Source organism: Accipiter gentilis, chromosome 36 (assembly GCF_929443795.1).
Source record: "Accipiter gentilis chromosome 36, bAccGen1.1, whole genome shotgun sequence".
Taxonomy (NCBI): Eukaryota; Metazoa; Chordata; class Aves; order Accipitriformes; family Accipitridae; genus Astur; species Astur gentilis.
Genome location: NC_064915.1, coordinates 1,728,254 through 1,746,008, shown reverse-complemented (window position 1 = coordinate 1,746,008; position 17,755 = coordinate 1,728,254). Strand labels below are relative to the sequence as shown.

Below are 17,755 nucleotides of genomic sequence, written 5' to 3'. Positions count from 1 at the left end.
CGCGTCCCCCACGTCCCCCGCGTCGTCCTCGTCCTCGTCCCCGTCCTCCTCCTCAGCGGTTTGGGGGGGCGGGCGGGCGGACCCCCCCCCGACTGTGTGCCCCGACTGGGCGGACGCCGCTCGGGCCAGCACCGGCTTCACGCACTCCTGGGGGGGCGGGGGGGGGGGCTGCTGTCATCGGCCCCCCCGTGTCGTGTGTCCCCCCCCCTCCCCAAGGGCCCCCCTGTGTCCTCCCCACATCCCCCCGCAGCCCCCATCCCCCCAAACCCCCCCGCGGCCCCAATAACCCCCCCAGCCCCGTGTCCCCCCCATGTGTCCCCATGCCCCTCCATGTCCTGTATAGCCCCCCCACACCCCCCTGCATCCCCCCCCAAACCCCCCCATCCCCTCTCCCCCCATTATGCCCCCCATCCCCTCCATGTTCCCCCATGTCGCCCCCATGTCCCCAATAACCCCCCATGTCCCCTGCCCCCCCCATGTCCTTTTATAGCCCCCCCCATGTCCCCACAGCCCCCAGTGTCCCCCCCCACCCCCATAACCCCCCAAACCCCCCCATCCCCTCTCCCCCCCACTGCACCCCCATCACCTCCATGTCCCCCCACATCCCCCCCTGTCCCCCAGGTCCCTGTCTCCCCCCCACGCCCCCGCACCCCCCCCATGTCCCCAATAACCCCCCCGCGCCCCCCCGTACCAGGTAGACGTCGCAGAGCTCGTACAGCCAGAAGCCGTGGACGGCCGAGGTGGCCGCGGGGAAGTCGAAGCCCCCCAGGGCCCCCCCGCAGACCCCCACTGCCCGGCTGAGCCGGCTCAGCACCCAGCGCTCCCCCAGCCCTGGCCGGCCACGGCACTGGGGGGGGGGAAAGAGGGGGTCGGGGTGGGGGGGTCCCACGGGGGCGGGGGTCCCCATGGGCAGGGGTCCCGGGGGTCTCTGAGGACCTGGGGTAGCACTGGGGGGGTGCTGGGGTTCCCGACAAGGTGGGGGGGTCTCACACCCGGAGGGGGGTCCCCATGGGCGGGGGGGTCCCAGAGGTGGAGGCTCAGACCAGGGAGGGGGGGGTCCTGGGGGTCCCAGCCCCACAGCAGGGTCCCTGCCCCAGGACTGGGGGGGGGGGGGGTCAGGGGTTCCTGGGGGTTGGGGGTCTCAAGGGCAGGGTCCCAGCCCCACAGAGAGGTTCCCAGCCCCGTAAGTGGGGGTCCCCAACCCACAATTGGGGGTCCCACCCCTATGGGTGGGGGTCCCAGCCTCACACAGGGGGGGGTCTCAGTCCCCCCAGCCAGGGTTCCCAGCCCCACAAGGGGGGTCCCAGCCCCAGGGAAAGGTCCCCAGCCGCACCAGTGGGGTCCCACCCCCAGGGAGAGGTCCCCAGCCCCACAAGTGGGGGTACCTGCAGGTCGGGGGGGGGGGCGGTAGTCGGGCCCCAGCGCCCGCAGGACAAAGCGCGCCCCGTTCCACACCTTGTTGCAGAAGTGCCGGTACCCCAGGACGCGCCCCACGTCCAGGTTGATGTCGCGGCCTGGGGGGGGGGGGCACGGGGGTCAGGGGACACGGGGGGCACGTGGTGGGGGGGACACGGGGGGAGCTGGAGGGGGGGCTGGAGATGGGGGGCACGGGGTGGGGGGGGTCTGTGGGGAGATGGGGGGGACCACAGGGGCCCGGGGAGGGCATGGGGTGTTTGTGGGGGGGCATAGAGCGTTGGGGGGGGGGGGGCCACAGGGGCTCAGAGGAGGCTGGGGGGGGTCCTGGGGGGGACGCAGGGGGTCCCTACCCTGGGCAGTGTAGGCGCAGAGGGCGAAGCGCAGGGCGTCTGTCCCGCACTCCGGGATCCCGTTGGGGAAGTCTCGTTTCTGGAGTGGGGGGAGGCAGCAGGGGTCACCCCATGGGGGGGGTCACAGCCCCCCCCGGACCCCCCCAGCCCCCCCCGAGCCCCCACCTGCCCCTCCCGTGCCCGCTCCAGCTCGGCCGGGTCCAGGTTGCTGCTCTCCAGCTGCTCGTGCAGACCCTGCGGGGGGGGGGGACACACGGACACACGTGGGGACCTGCCCAGTCCCCCCTTGTTCCCCAGTCCCCCTGGAACACCCCCCCCCCAGATCCCCCCCTTGTTCCCCCCCAGGAACCCCCAGACCCCCCAAGACCTCCCCAACCCCCCCCAGGACCCTCCTGGGACACCCCCCAGGACCCTGCTGGGACCCCCCGAACTCCCCAAGACCTCCCCAGACCCCCCTGGGACCCCCCAAGACCTCCCCACTGCTTCCCCTGGACCCCCTAGACTCCCCAAGACCCCTGCAGACCCCCCCCGGGACCCCCCCCAGCCCATCCTGAACCCTCCCTGGGACCCCACCAGACCCTCCCGAGACCCCCAGACCCTCCCCGACCCCTCTAGGACCCCCACCAGCCCCCCCCGGGCCCCCCCACCTGCAGGGAGATGCCGGTGATGACGTCCAGGGGGTCGATGACGTTCCCCAGGGATTTGCTCATCTTCCGCCCGTGGGCGTCCCGGACGATGGCATGGAGGTAAACCTGGGGGGGGCACGGGGGGGTCCTGAGGGGTGGGCACAGAGGTCCTGGGGGGGGGCTGGAGGGTCCCGGTGGTCTATGGGGGGGTCTGGGGAGGGTCCCAGAGGGGCTGGGGGTTCCTGAATAAATCTAGGGGTCCTGGGAGGACCTGGGGGGGTCCCTCCTCTCAGAAGGGTCTGGGGGGACTGTGGGGGGTGCGGGGGATCCCTGAGGGTCCCCGGGGGGCTATGGGTATCCTGGGGGGATCCTGGCGGTGGTTCTGGTAAATCTGGGGGTCCAGAGGGTGTCTGGGGGAGGGGTCCCGCCTCTCAGAAGGGTCTGTGGGGACCGTGGGGGGTGCAGAGGCTGCGGGGGGTCCCCGGGTGGATGAGGGTGTCCCGGGGGGGTCCGGGGGGGTCCCACCTCACGGAAGGGCAGCCGCCCGGTCAGCGCCAGCCCCAGCATCACCATCCGGGCCACCCAGAAGAAGAGGATGTCGTGGCCGGTCTCCAGCAGCGTCCCCGGGTAGAAAACCTCCAGGTCCTGGCTCTGGGGGGGGCGGGGGGGGGGCACAGGGGAGGTCAGGGCTGGCGGCGACCCCCAGGACCCCCCTGCCCTCCCCCTGCACGCCCCCAGGCTCACGGGCTCAGGCCAGCCGAAGATGGAGAAGGGGAAGAGGCCGGAGGAGAACCAAGTGTCCAGGACATCCTCGTCTGCGGCGGGGGGGTCATGGGGAGCCCCACTGCCCCCCCAGTGCCGACCACTAACCCCTGGTGCCCCCCAGTGCTTCCCAGTTCACCCCAGCGCCCCCCCCAGTGCCTCCCAGCAACCCCTGGTGCCCCATAATGCTTCCCAGATCACCCCAGTGCCTCCCAGCAACCCCCGGTGCCCCCCAGTGCTTCCCAGTTCACCCCAGTGCCCCCCGCCAGTGCCTCCCAGCAACCCCCGGTGCCCCCCAGTGCTTCCCAGTTCACCCCAGTGCCCCCCCCGCAGTGCCTCCCAGCAACCCCTGGTGCCCCCCAATGCTTCCCAGTTCACCCCAGCACCCCCCCAGTGCCTCCCAGCAACCCCTGGTGCCCCCCAATGCTTCCCAGTTCAACCCAGTGCCCCCCAGTGCTTCCCCATGACCCCCCCAGTGCCCCCCGTACTCCCCCCCCAACACATCCCAATACTCCCAGTGCTTCCCAGTGCCCTCCAGAGCTCCCCCATATGCCTCGGTAACCCCCAGGGGCTCCCAGTACCCCCCCTCCCAGTGCATCCCAATGCTCCCTGGCGCTTCCCAGCGTCCCCCACCTTGGCGCAGGGTGACTCGATCAGGGTCCACCCCGAAATTCCGGGCCGCTTTCTCCCGCGCCTCCTCCTCGCTGCGCCCGCTCACCCAGTACCGGTCGTCCCCGTCCTGCCGCGACCCACGGCGGCGTCAGCCCCACGGCGGCGTCAGCCCCCCCCAGGGCCCTCAGCCCTATGGCAAGGGGTCCTCTCTGGCAACCCCCTGGCCCCCAGCCCCACGACAGCCCCCCCCAGCCCCACGGCAGCCCCCCGCTGACCTCTCCGGGGGGAACGTTGGGGTCGTCGACGGTGACGAAGTACGCGGGGATGCGGTGGCCCCACCAGAGCTGCCGGGAGATGCACCAGTCCCTGGGGGGGGGACACGACACAGACACGCACGTCGGGGGCAGCCCCACGGTGGGGGGGCAGGGCTCCCCTTGGCACTGGGGGACGGGAGTTATGGGGCAGGGTTCCCTCGCCCCCCCCCGAGGGCCGTGGGACTCACCGAATGTTGTCCATCCACTGGAACCAGGTGCGGGCGTGGGAGGGGGGGCGCAGGCGCAGGTCCCCCCTCCTGACGGCGGCGGCCGCCCCCCGCGCCAGCCCCTGGCACCGCACGTACCACTGCGGCTTCAGCAGCGGCTCCACCACGTCCTTCGACCGGCTGTGCGGGCACCCGCCGTCACCCCGTGGCGACCCACGGACACCCGGCAGTGACCCATGGCGACCCACAGGCACCCCATGGCGACCCACAGGCACCCCACGGTGACCCAGAGACATGCCATGGGACACATGGCCACCACACAGTGACCCACTGACACCCCACGGGACCCACGGACACCCCACGGTGACCCACAGACACCCCACGGGACCCACGGACACCCCACGGTGACCCACAGACACACCATGGGACACATGGCCACCACACAGTGGCCCACAGACACCCCACGGTGACCCACAGACACCCCACGGGACACACGGCCACTGCACAGCGACCCACAGACACCCCATGGCGACCCACAGCCACCCCACAGTGACCCACGGGCACCCCACAGAACTCCCACAGTCACCCACGGCCACCCCATGGGACCCAGGGTGACCCACAACCGCCCCGCTGTGACCCCCGACCCCCCCCGCGCCCCCACCTGCAGATGGGGACCACCATGGGGTTCTCGGTGACCCCCCGGAACAGCCCCCGCTGCTTCAGCGCCTCCAGCACGGCCGCTCGCCCCGTGAACCGTGGCAGCCCCTGGGGGGGGGGGGGGGGGGGGAAGGGGGGGTCACTCCCACCACCTCCCGGCCCCCCATGCGCCCCCCGGCCCCCCGCTCCCACGTGTCCCCATGGCCCCCGCAGCCCCCACAGCCCCTCTGTCCCCCGCATGCCCCCCACGTTCCCCCGGCCCCACACATCCCCACATTCCCCTGTAGCCCCCCCAGCCCCCCTGTGTCCCACCATAACCCCCCCAGCCCCCCCCCCACGGCCCCCCATGTGGCCCCCAGCCCCAGAGCCCCCCCGCAGCCCCCCTAGCCACACACCCCCGTGTCACCCCCCAGCCCCCCCAAATCCCCCCCAGCCCCCCCGTGAGCCCCCACCAGGAAGGGGGGGGGCACGTTGATGAGCCGCCCGTCCTCCCCGATGACGCTGGGGCGGGGCAGCCCGTGGCGCTGCCCCACCTCGAAGTCGGTGGCGTCGTGGGCGGGCGTGATCTTCACCGCGCCTGGGGGGGCGGGGTCAGACATGGGACACGCCCGCTGCCACCCCACCCCACGACCCCACGAAGAGCCCCTGTCCCGGGACACGCCTCCACGCCCAGCCATGCCCCGTACTGAACCACGCCCCTGTCCCTGGCCACGCCCCTTCTAAATTGCTGAGCCACACCCCCACTGTAAACCACGCCCCCACTCTAAGCCATACCTCTGCACATGAACCACGCCCACAACCCAAACCACACCCACAGTGAAGCCACCCCCATTCTAAACCACAACCCACAGCTAAACCACACCCAGAAACCCAAACCACACCCATACTAAGCCACACCCTCATTCTTAGCCACACCCCATCCTAAACCAGGCCACACCCCCACATGCAAACCGTGCCCACAACATGAACCACACCCCTACCAAGCCACAGCCTCTTGGCCACACCCCACTCTAAGCCACGCCCACATTCTTAACCACACCCTGATATAAACCACACCCCTGGAGGCCCCGCCCCTGGAAGCCCCGCCCCCTCACCGGTGCCAAAGCTGGGGTCCACGAAGGTGTCGTGCAGCACGGGCAGGCTCCGCCCCGTGAAGGGGTGTCGCACACGGCGACCCCGCAGGTGCTGGGGGGGAGGGGCAATGTCACCCTCAGGCCACGCCCACCCCGAGCCACACCCACCCCACTCGGGCCACGCCCCCCAACACCAATCCCCGCCTCCCCAGATCCCCACTGCCCCGCCTTCAGGGCAGCGCCCCGCCCTGCCCGTGCAAGCCCCGCCCCAACCACACCCCTCTTCGAAGCTCCGCCCCCCCGAAGCCCCACCCACCTGGTAGCGGGGGTCGTCGGGGTGCACGGCCACGGCCACGTCCCCCAGCATCGTCTCCAGGCGCGTCGTCGCCACGACGACCTCTTGCTCCTCCCCCTCACCTGGGGGCGGGGTCAGCGGGGAGGGGGCGGGGTCAGCGGGGAGGCAGTCTCAGCCCCACCCCCACCCCCCAGTGCCCCACTATGGGGCAGCCCCACTGCGCCCCAGCCCCCTGCTATGGGGCCGACCCCCACCCACGGGCGCCCCCCCCAGCCCACCCCCCCACCCCCCGCACCCACCGTCCCCCTCCAGCGGGTAGGCGAAGGCCACCAGCACCCCGAACTCGATGGGGGTCTCGTACCCCGGCACCCGCAGCAGCGTCCGGCCCGCCAGCTCCTTCTTGTCCACCTGGGGGGGGGGGGCAGGGGGGGCTCTGACCCACACCGACCCACGGGTGCCCCCCCTCCCCCCCGCCATGCACACCCCACAGCCCCATAGACACCCTTCAGGCACCCCTCCACCCCCCAGACCCCCCCCCCGGGACACCCCACATTCCCCCCATGAGCATCCCCCAAACCCACGGGCCCCCCCCCCATGGTCACTGCACAGCCCCCCCACCCCACAGACAGCCCCAAACCCCGCCGTGGGCACCCAAAGACCCCCGGCCCCCCCGGCCCACCTCGATGTCGGAGATGGCGGAGTTGAGGGCGCAGGACCAGTGCACCAGGCGGGTGCTGCGGTAGATCAGCCCCGACTCGTGCAGCCGCACAAACGCCTCTCGCACGGCCCGGCACATTTTCTGGGGGGGCACGCGTGGGGTGAGGGGGGGCCAGGGACCCCCGCGTGCCCCCCGATAGCACCCCTGTAACTCACCCAGACCCCACACACCCCCCCAGCCCCCATAGACCCCTTCCAGCCCCCCAGAGAGCCCCTCCAGACTCCACACCCCCCAGCTCCTATAGGAACCCCCCCAACCCCCTGCAGCCCCCCCCACGCCACATACCCACCTCAGAACCCCCAGATCCCCCCCCAGCCCCCACATGACCCCCCAGCCCCATAGCCCACCATGGAGCCACCCAGACCCCCCACCCCCAGACCCTATAGAACCCCCCAAGCACCTATGCCCCCCCCAGATCCCCCCAGCCTCCATACACCACCCCAGCCCCCCCATACCCCCTCAGACACCCCCCCCGGCCCCCCCTCACAGGGTCCATGGTGAAGCAGGCTCGGTCCCAGTCCATGGAGGCCCCCAGGCGTCGCAGCTGCTGGTAGATGCGGTCGCCCTTCCTGGGAGAGGGGGGTGGCTATGGGGCGGCTACGGGGCTGGGGGGGGGGCTATGGGACTGGAGTGGCTATGGGGCTGGAGTATGGCTGTAGGGCTGGGGGAACTATGGGGCTGGGGGCGGCGGAGCACCGTGGGGCTGGATGTGGGGCTCTGTATGTTACCGTGGGATGCAGTGGAGCACTGTGGGGCTGGCTGTGGGTCTCTGTGGGCCTTTATACATTACTGTGGGACTTTGCGGGGCACTGTGGGGCTGGCCGTGGGTCTCTGTGGGGTGGCCGTGGGTGTCCGTGGGGCAGCACTCACTCATCCTTCCAGCGCCAGACCTCGCGCAGAAATTCCTCGCGGCCGAGCTGGTGCCGCGTGAGGCCCCGCTGCCGCCAGAGCCGCCGCTCCACCACCACCTGCGTGGCGATGCCGGCGTGGTCGCAGCCCGGGTTCCACAGCGTCGTCGCCCCCCGCATACGGTGCCTGTGGAGCACGGCGTGGGGCTGAGGAGCTTGCCGTGGGGCTGGGGGACGGGGGACTTGGGAGGCACGGTGTGGGGACGGGCAAGGGGGCTTGGGGGTGTGCCGTGGGGCTGGTGGTGGGACACGGGACTTGGGAGGCAGGCCGTGGGGCTGGGGAGCTCGCCGTGGGGCTGGGCGGGGGGCCTTGGGGGGTATGGCGTGGGGCTGGGGGAGGTGCCGTGGGGCTGGGGGGTGCTCGGGGGACACGCTGTGGGGTAGGGGGACTTGCTGTGGGGCTGGGGGACGCACCATGGGGCTGGGGAGGGACTTGGGGGTATGCCGTGGGGCTGGGAGACTCGCCGTGGGGCTGGGTGGGAGGGCTTGGGGGGGGACAGGACACGGACGGGCCTTGTGGGGCACCGTGGGGAGGGTCGGCAGGGGCGTGGCGCTGCCCCGTGGGGCGGCGGCCCATGGCAGGGCAGGAGGAGGGCGCGGGGGCCGGGGGGCCGGCGTCGCCGTGGGTCGGTGTGGGTCGCGCTCACCAGCGGGCGAGGCTGTCCTGGATGGCGCTGGTGAGGGCGTGGCCCAGGTGGAGGGAGCCGGTGACGTTGGGGGGTGGGACGCACATCATGAAAACCCCCCGGGGGTTGGGCTCCGCCACGCTGGAGCGCTGCGGGTGGGGCAGGGCGGGGCTCGCACGAGGACCCTTGCACCAGGACCCTCGCACGAGGACCGGCCCCCGAGGACCCTGGCAGAGGGACTCACACACGAGGACCTCGCACGTGGACCCTTGCACGGGAACCCTCACACGAGGGTCTTTGCACGGGGACCCTCGCACGAGGGTCTTGCCCGCAGACCTTCCCGTGACGACCCTCCCACGAGGGCTTTGCACAAGGACTGCTGCCCGGGGACCCTCCCCCAAGAACCTCGCACGAGGACCCTCGCACGGGAACCTTACCCGTGCACCCTTGCAGGGGAACCCTCCCACGAGGATCTCTGCGCGGAGACCCTCCCGTGACGACCCTCCCACGGGGGACCCTCGCACGAGAGCACCCCCGTCGCACGAGAGCCCCCGCGCTCACCCCGTACTCGGGTTTGAAGAAGCCCTGCCGCTCCCACCAGCTGTACCAGGCGGCCTCCACGTACTGCGGGCTGTACGACTCCGGCAGCGGCACCGACACGTCTGGGGACATGGCAGGGGACGGGACAACGGGGGGGACGGCGGGGACGCGGTGGGGACGGGGACGACGGGGACGTGGCAGGGATGGGGATGACAGGGACGGACGTAGAGGGGACAGAAACGGACACGGTGGGGACAGGACAGGGATGGGGACACGGTGGGGACGCGGATGGGGATAATGCGGGGACACGGACAGGGACAACGAGGTGGACAGGGATGACAGGACAGGGACACGGTGGGGATGTGGCAGGGATGGGGACGACAGGGACAGTGGTGACGGGGTGGGGATGGGGACGTGGCAGGGATGGGGACACGGTGGGGACAAGGACGGGGACAGCGGGGGGAAAGGGACAACAGGACAGGGACGGGGACACACACAGGGACAACAGGGACATGGTGGGGACAGGGACGGGGACATGGCGGGGATGGGGACAACAGGGACACAGAGGGAACAGGGATGAGGATGACAGGGACATGGAGGGGACAAGAACAGGGACACGGGGGGGGCATGGACAGAGACGCGGACACAACAACGGCGACAGGGAAACGGGGACGGGGTGGGGACGGGGGACACAGGGACCCCCGGGGGGACACACAGAGGGACAGGGGTCAGCACTGTGGCCGACCGGACCCCACGTCCCCTCTGGGTCCCCCCCCCGGCCCCCCCCCCCCCCCGCCACGTCCACCTCTCACCCTTCTTCTCCCCCGGGGGGGTGGGCAGGTCGTAGGTCAGCACCCCGGGGTCCCGGCGCTCCTTCTTCGGCGCCTTCGCCTTCGCCTGCACACGGAGACCCTCGTCACCGACCCTCGTCACCGACCCGCGGCCCTCCCAGCGGGGGTCCCGTCCTTGTGTCCCCTCCCCACCCCGCCACGGGTTGGGGTCACCCACCTGCTGCTCGCGGCTCTTCTCCTGTTTCTGCTGGAATTTCTCCAGTTTCTCCTTTCTTTTTGCCTCTTTCTTCAGCTGCGCCGCGCTTTTGGCTGGGGGGGTGGCAGCCTGCCCCACGGCATCCTGCCCCACAGCAGCTGGCCCCACGGCATCCGGCCCCATGGCGTCCTGCCCTATGGGGCCCAGCTCCACTGGGGACAGCAGGGTGACATCTCCATCCCCAGCGCCCCCCCTGCCTGCAGACCCTCCCAGCCCCACAGCACCTCACCCTGGGGGTGGGGGGGGCACCCCCTTGCCAAGGCCCACATCCCCCAGCCCCATAGTGACTCACCTGGAGGGCCCCCCCACCCCGGCAGAGCCCCACGGGGCCCAAGTCCCACAGCCCCATAGCCCCCAGCCCCCCCACGCCCCCCCCAGCAACTCACCCTGTGGGGCAGGACTCTCCTCCCCGCAGAGTCCCACGTCCCCCAGGACGGCGCGGAAGTGGGGCTGGCTGACGCAGGTGAGGAACCAGCGGGTGACGCTGGGGAAGGGGGCGCGGGCGGCCGCGTCCAGCACCTGGTGGTGGTGGGGGGACACACGGTGTGGGCTTGCGGGGGACGACAATGCGGGCGGGGTGTACGGGGACAGGGGGACACGGACGGGAGGGGATGCGGGGGGGACATGGGGACGTGGGGGGTACAGAGAGACATGGGGGGGTATGGAGAGACGTGGGGGGGTCCAGGGAGACGTGGGGGGCCGGGGGGGCGACTCACGTGCTGGAAGGGGGGCAGGAGGGCGCAGGTGACGGTGACGTCGGCCAGGGTGACGTCATCCCCCACCAGGAAGGTCCGGTCGCGCAGGTGGGACTCCAGCGCCCGCAGCGCCCGCCGCAGCTCCTCCCCCGCACGGCTCCGCGCCTGGGGGTGGGGGGGGGCACCCATGGGGCCCGGTGACCGTGACCCACAGCGCCCCCCCCGACCCCGTGACTGTGACCCACGGCACACCCCGACCCCACAGCACCCACGGACCCGGTGTCCAGGACCCACGGATCCCCCCGCTGTCCTGCCGCACAGACCCCACGCCCGCCCCCGAGCCCCCCCAAGCCCCCCAACAACATCAGCCTGCCCCACCAGCTCCACCCCAGCAACCCCCACAGCACCCCCAACCAATAACCCCCCAGCCCCAAGCCTCCCATAGCCTCTACACCGCTCACAGCCCCTCCCACCCCAATAACCCCCCATAGCCCCCCCAGGCCCATAGCCCCCCCCAGCCCAATAACCCCCCAGAGCCCCCCCAGCCCCATACCCCCTCCTCTGCCATAACCCCCCATAGCCCCCCCCAGCCTTACAACCCCTACACCCCCCATAGCCCCCCCCAATAACCCCCCCAGCCCCATAGCCCCCGTACCCCCCCAGCCCCTTCACACCCCCCAGACCCCCCCCCCCCCTCGGTTACCTCCCGCCCCCCCCCCCTGCAGGAGGGCGGCCGCCGGCGCCAGCTCGCTCTCGGCGAAGGCGACCCACTGGCGCACCAGGGCGGCGCGGGGGGGGGGTCGTCCCCCCCCAGCAGCGCGGGGGGGCTGACGAAGATGGCGGCGGGGCCGGGCCCGGCCAGCAGGGCCCCCCCGGGGGTGCGCAGGGCGGGCAGGGGGGCGCCGGGCCGCAGCCCCCCCGGCAGGGGCCCCCCCCGGCAGCCGCTGCAGCAGGGGGGGCCGCGGGCCGTAGCGGGCGGCGATCAGGACCCGGCGGGCCGGGGCGTCGGCGGGGGGGGGGCGGCACGAAGAGCAGCGGGGGGGGCGCCGGGGGGGACATGGCTGGGGAAAGGGGGGAGGAAGACAGAAAGAGAGGGGGGGGGGGGATCAGAGGGGGGGGGCGAAATGGGGGGGGCTGGGGGTCTAGAGAGGGCTGGGGGGGCCCTGGGGGGGAGATGGGGGTCAGAGCGGGGGCCGGGGAGGGGGCTTTGGAGGGCTGGGGAGGGGAAATGGGGGCGGGGGGGGGCCACCGGGGGGAGTTTTGGGGGGCCCCGGGGCCGGGCCGGGATTCGAGGGGGTCACGGGGGGTTTTGGAAGGGCACCGGGGCCCTGGGGGGGTCACGGGTCACCAGGGCCTCAGTGTGGGGGGGGGGCACCGGGAGCTGGGTGGGGGGCACTGGGAGCACTGGGAGCACTGGGAGGCCAGCTGGGGGGGGGGTCCCGGTGCCGGGGGGGGGGGGGGGGGTGGTGGGGCGTCACGGGTCACGGGGGGTCACGGGGGGGGTCGCGGTGCCGCCCCGCCCCCCCCCGCTACCTGCTGCTGCCGCGGCGGGAGCGAACACGTGGGGCGGTGATCGGGACGGCGCATGCGCGGCCCCGCCCCTTCCTCCCGCGCATGCGCGCTTACCACAGAGCCCGGCGCGACAGCGCGGCCTCAAAGCCCTGCGCGGGGCACAGCGCCCCCTAGCGGCGCGGCAGTGCGCTCCCCCCAAAAACCCCAAACCGCAGAAATTCGCGCCCCCCCCCCCCTCCCCCAACCCAACCCAACCCAACCCAAAACAACAAACATGACTCCAGCGCAGGGGGGTCGTAGGGTTTATTGCGTGTGCCCCGACCGCAGGTGGGGGCCGGGGGGGCACGGGGGGTCCTGCCGTGCCCCCCCATGGCTGCGGGGTCACTGTTTCTGCTGCAGAGCCTCCTTGCGCGCCGCGTCCTGCAGCAGCTGCGTGTCCACCTCGTCGGCCGGCAGCTGGACGTAGCGCACCACCGAGCCCCGGATGAAGCAGTTCTTCACCGACAGCTGGGGGGGGAAAGGGGGGTGTGTGGGGGGGTCAGGCGACACTCTCCCCCCCCCTTCCCAAATAACCCCCCCCAGCCCGGGGGGGGACACGCGCGGGGTGCCTCACCATGTGGGGGTACTTCTCGGGGTCGGTGACGCTGATGTCCGTCAGTTTGATGTTCAGGTACTGGGGGAGGCGGTTAGAGATACACACACACGCAAACACACCGTCCCCTCGTGCCCCACAGAGCCCCCCGGTGCCCCCCCAACCCCATAAATACCCTCCAGAGCCCCCCCTCCCGCCACACAGACCCCACCAGCCCCTCAGAGCCCCCCCCAGCCCCCTCTCCCTGCCCCATAGAGCACCCCCCCAACCCCAGAGCCCCCCCTCTCCCTGCCCCCCAGCCCCCCCGACCCATAAACCACCCCCCTCTGGTCCCGCAGACCCCCCCCGGTGCCCCCCCAGCCCCATAAATGCCCCCAGAGCCCCCTCCTCCAGCCCCACAGATCTCCTCTGCCCCCCAGCCCCCCTCTTCCCCCCCCAGCCCCCTCTCCCTGCCCCCCGCAGCCCCCCAGCCTCCCCCCCCCTCACCTGATCCACCGAGTGCAGGGTCCCACAGATGCTGAAGAGGAGAGAAACGGGGTTAAGGGGGGGCCTGGGGGGGGGGGGTCTCAGACATGGGGGAATCCGGGGGGGTTCTAGGCGGGGGGGGCCTATGGGGGGTCTGGAAGGGGGGGAGGGGGCTCCATAGGGAAGACCTGGGGGGTCCATGGCGGGGTCTACGAGGGAGGTCTGAGGGAGGGGCCATGGGGGGGTCTGAGAGGGGCCATGGGGGGGTCCGGGGGGGGTTTCTATGCGGGGGGGGGTCCACTGGGGGGGTGTCGCTCCTCACCTGAGGTCGTTCTTCAGCTCCACCACCACGTCCTTCCCCACCAGGGACTTGAAGAAGGAGTAGAAGAGCTGGGGGGGGCACAGGGGGGGTCAGAGGGTCTCAGGGGGTCCCGGGGGGGTCGGGGGTCCCCGAGATTCCCCCCCCCCCCCCCCCCGTTCTCACCATCGCGGCCGCCGCGGCGCCTCCCCCGCCCGCCAGGAGCGCGCGCGCCGCCGCACGCCCCGCCCCCTTCCGCCGCGGCCGCCGGCCTGGCCCCGCCCATAACCCCGCCCACCCCTTCCCGAGGCCCCGCCCCGTGTCTTTCCCTAGGCTCTGCCCGCCCCCGAGGCCCCGCCCACGGGCCCTGCCGGATGCGGAGGCGGCGGGCGGAAGTGACTCACCCGCCCCCGCGCCGGGGCAAAGGTCGAGGGGCGGGGCCGGGGACACCCGGGTCCCCGGCGGGACCCCCCGCGTGTCACGTGTCCCTCGCAGGTCACGTGTCTCTCACGTGTCACGTGTGTCCCCATGTCCCCCATGTCCCCACATCCCCCTGTGTCCCCCCCGTGTCCCAGTGTGTCCCCACGTCCCTCGCCCGTGTCCCATGTTCCCGTCCCCGCATCCCCGTTCCCCCCCGGTTCCCCCCGTGTCCCGTGTCCCCCGGTTCCCCCCGGTTCCCCCCGTGTCCCGTGTCCCCCTGGTTCCCCCCGGTTCCCGCCATGTCCCCACCCCCCCCCGGCCCCTCGTGTGTCCAGTGTTCCCCCACGTCCCCGTCTCCTCCCGTGTGTCCCCGTGTCTTCCACGTCCCCATGTCCCCAGCACCCACCCACGTCCCCCCGTCCTCGTGTCCCCGTGTCCCGTGTCCCGCATCCCCGTGTCCCCACGTGTCCCCACGCCCCCCAGGCCCCTCGTGTCCGGTGTTTCCCCGTGTCCCTCACGTCCCCACGTCCCCCCATCCCCACATGTCCCCCCATCCCCACATGTCCCCCACGTCCTCATGTTCCCGTGTCCCCGTGTCCCCACACCCCCGTGGCCCTCGCGTGTCCCCGCATGCCCCCATGTCCCAGCATCCCCATGTCCCCATGTCCCTCACATGTCCCACGTCCCCACACGTGTCCCCACGTCCCCCAGGTCCTTCATGTGTCCGGTGTTTCCCCATGTCTCCACGTCCCCCATCTCCCCCATGTCCCCACGCGTGTCCCCACGTCCCTCGTGTGTCCCCCACGTCCCCCTGTCCCTCACGTCTCACGTTCCTGTGTCCCCATGTCCCTACGTCTCCCCATCCCTGTGTCCCCACGTGTTCCCACATCCCCCAGGTCCCCACACGTGTCCCCACGTCCCTCGTGTGTCCCCCATGTCCCCTGTCCCCCCACGTCCCCCCATCCCCATGTGTCCCCACGTCCCTGTGTCCCCACGTCCCCACATCCCCGTGTCCCTCACGTGTCCCATGTCCCCATATTCCCATGTCCCCCACTGCCTGCATCCCTGTGGCCCTCATGTGTCCCCACACGTGTCCCCACGTGTCCCCACATCCCCCAGGTCCTTCATGTGTCCGGTGCTTCCCTGTGTCCCCCATGTCCCCCACCTCCCACACGTGTCCCCACACGTGTCCCAGGTGTCCCTGATGCCCCCCATCCCCATGTCCCCCATGTCCCCACGTCCCCCATGTCCCCCCGGCCCCCCGCGCCCCGTGTCCCCCATGTCCCCCCCGTCCCCTCCCAGGCCACGGCCACCCACGCTGGGCTGGGACCGGCTGGGGACCGGGCAGACCGGCTCCGCGGCCCCCGTGACAACGCCGTCACCGTCCCCCGTCACCGTCCCCCGTCACCCTCCCGGGGATTTAAGGGCGGCCGCGCGGCCCCACGGCACCGACGGGACCTTGCGGTGAGTGGGGATGGGGACGGGGATGGGGACGAGGGGGGACGTGGGGATTGGGACACGGGAATGGGGACACGGGGATGGGGATATGGGTTCGGGGACACGGGGATGGGATGGGATGTGGGGACGTGGGGACAGGATGTGGGGATGTGGGGATGGGATGTGGGGATGGGATGTGGGGATGGGGACACAGGGATGGGGACACGGGGACGGGGACATGGGGACGGGGATATGGGGATGGGAAGGGGGACAAGGGGGGACGTGGGGATTGGGACACGGGGATGGGGACGCGGAGAGAGGATGGGGACACGGGGAATGTGGGGATGGGACGGGGACCCAGGGACAGGACAGGGACGGGGATGTGGGGATGGGGACACGGGGGTGGGACGGGGACGTGGGGACGGGACGGGGACGTGGGGACAGGACGGGGACACTGGGACATGATGGGGACACTGGGATGAGATGGGGTCGGGGACACCGGGACAGGATGGGGACACCAGGACAGGAGAGGGGCCGTGGGGAGGGGGACGGGGGGGGGTCTGTCCGTCCCCCCATGTCTCACCCCCTGACGCCATCCCTGCAGGCAGGATGTGTGCGGGTGCCCAGTGTCTGCTGAACCTGCTGCGCTGGGTCTGGGGGGTCATCAGGGACCTCTGGGGGGGGCACGGAGGTGAGTGGGCGCCGGGGGGGGCACCCAGGGGTCATGGGGGGGGCTGGGTCCCCGGGGGGGCACCCAGGGGTCATGGGGGGGGCTTTGGGACCCATAGAGGGGGGGTCCCGGGTCCCCAGGGGGGGTGACACTCGTGTCCGGGCAGGTCACAGTGGGGTGGGGGGGGAGGTGGGGTGCGGACACCCACATCCCCACTTCCTGCCCACACCCACCGGGATGGGGGGGTGGGGTCAGGGGTCAAGACCAGGGTGGGGTCAAAGGTCACCGATGCCCCACTCCCTTCTTCCACAGTGACCCCCTCGCCCCCCCCGGCTGAGAGGAGAACGCTGGTTCCTGGCAAAGAGGACTGAGACCCCCGGGACCCCCCCGGGTGAATAAACCACCCTGACCCCGTGCCTGTGTCTTTGTTTTTGGGGGGGGGGGGGGGGGCCAAAAAATGGGCCATTAAGTGCTGGCCAGGGGCCTGGGGGGGGCACCCAGGGGTGTGTGTGTGGGGGGTCTTCCAAGCATGGGGGGGTCCTGGGGGGTCATAGGGGGGTCCTGGGGGGGGGTCATAGGGACTGGGGAGGGGGTGTCCAGGGGGGGTCCTGGGAGACTGGAGTGGGGGGGGGGGGGGGCTGGGCGAGAAGGGGCCTGGGGGCCTGGGGGGGGGGGGTGGTGAGGGGATGCTGGGGGGTGTCACGGGGGTCCCAAGGAGCTCAGGCTGAGCAGGTGGCCCAGGGGGTTCTGGGGGCGGGGGGGTATGTCAGGTTGAAGGGGGGGTCCCCCCGCCACCCCCCCAGCTGTGCCTGGCAGAGAATGCAGCGCCGGGCAAGTGTCAAGGGGGGGCCCTGCAGCCCCCCCACCGCCTGAAATCGTCCCCACAGCTGCCAGCCTGGGGCTGGACAGGGATGTGGTGGGGGCTGGACAAGGGGGTCAGAGCCCTGGGGGGGTGTCTCTGGGACCCCCCTGCGTGCCCCCCCCCAAGGTGGTCCGGGTTCGGTTCTGCAACTGGCGGGGGGGGCCCCCCCAGGGGCTGGGGCTGTTGGGGGGGCCTCCTGCCCTGCCTCACCCCCTCCTACCACACCTTCACCCCCCCCGCCCCCCCGTCACCTTCTACCTGGGCCCCCCCCCCAATAAAGCTCTGCTCTGTGCTCCACGTCTCACTGGGGGGGACCCAGGCATCTGGGCACCCCCCCCAAATTATTGGGGACCCCCCTCAGGGTCCCCGCCGGTCCTGGGGGATGGGGGGGATGCCAGGGGATGGGGGGGGCTCTTGGGGGTCCTGAGAGTTTGTGAGGGGGCTCTATGGGGTGGGTGGTCTATGGGGGGAAGCTTGGAGGGGGCTCCAAGGGTGGGGGGTGTCTGGGGAGGGGTCCTGGGGGGTGGGGGATGGTCCTGAGGGCTGGGGGGGGGGTTCTGGGGGCTCCAGTTAAGCTCAGCCCGTGGCCTCCTGCCTGCAGACCTGCCTGCTGCCCAGGCCTGACAGTCCTCATCCTCATCCTCATCCTCGTCCTCATCCTGCTTCCCGGCAGGACCCGGAGAGCTTCAAACT

General features: G+C 72.0%; 2 protein-coding genes across 2 annotated transcripts; both read right to left on the bottom strand.

The window, feature by feature from the left end:
- Positions 1 to 17: 17 nt before the first annotated feature.
- On the bottom strand, positions 18 to 12,391 carry VARS1 (valyl-tRNA synthetase 1). The gene is made up of 27 exons (XM_049792796.1): positions 12,340 to 12,391; positions 11,510 to 11,867; positions 10,828 to 10,971; positions 10,498 to 10,630; positions 10,073 to 10,263; positions 9,877 to 9,961; positions 9,086 to 9,186; positions 8,546 to 8,673; positions 7,861 to 8,025; positions 7,478 to 7,559; positions 6,952 to 7,071; positions 6,572 to 6,680; positions 6,294 to 6,394; positions 5,999 to 6,089; positions 5,357 to 5,481; positions 4,909 to 5,012; positions 4,269 to 4,427; positions 4,042 to 4,132; positions 3,788 to 3,893; positions 3,137 to 3,207; positions 2,918 to 3,043; positions 2,414 to 2,518; positions 1,932 to 2,000; positions 1,767 to 1,845; positions 1,386 to 1,514; positions 692 to 847; positions 18 to 147 (listed from the first exon to the last, which is right to left on the bottom strand). Exons 5-27 carry the CDS (start codon positions 10,232 to 10,234, stop codon positions 53 to 55), a joined length of 2,559 nt encoding a protein of 852 aa, XP_049648753.1. The 5' UTR covers positions 10,235 to 10,263; positions 10,498 to 10,630; positions 10,828 to 10,971; positions 11,510 to 11,867; positions 12,340 to 12,391; the 3' UTR covers positions 18 to 52.
- LSM2 (LSM2 homolog, U6 small nuclear RNA and mRNA degradation associated) lies at positions 267 to 13,950 on the bottom strand. Its single transcript, XM_049793115.1, has 6 exons — positions 13,860 to 13,950; positions 13,698 to 13,765; positions 13,397 to 13,427; positions 12,932 to 12,991; positions 12,698 to 12,825; positions 267 to 279 (listed from the first exon to the last, which is right to left on the bottom strand). The coding sequence occupies exons 1-5, from the start codon at positions 13,860 to 13,862 to the stop codon at positions 12,700 to 12,702; spliced, it is 288 nt and encodes a 95-aa protein (XP_049649072.1). The 5' UTR covers positions 13,863 to 13,950; the 3' UTR covers positions 267 to 279; positions 12,698 to 12,699.
- Positions 13,951 to 17,755: the final 3,805 nt, after the last annotated feature.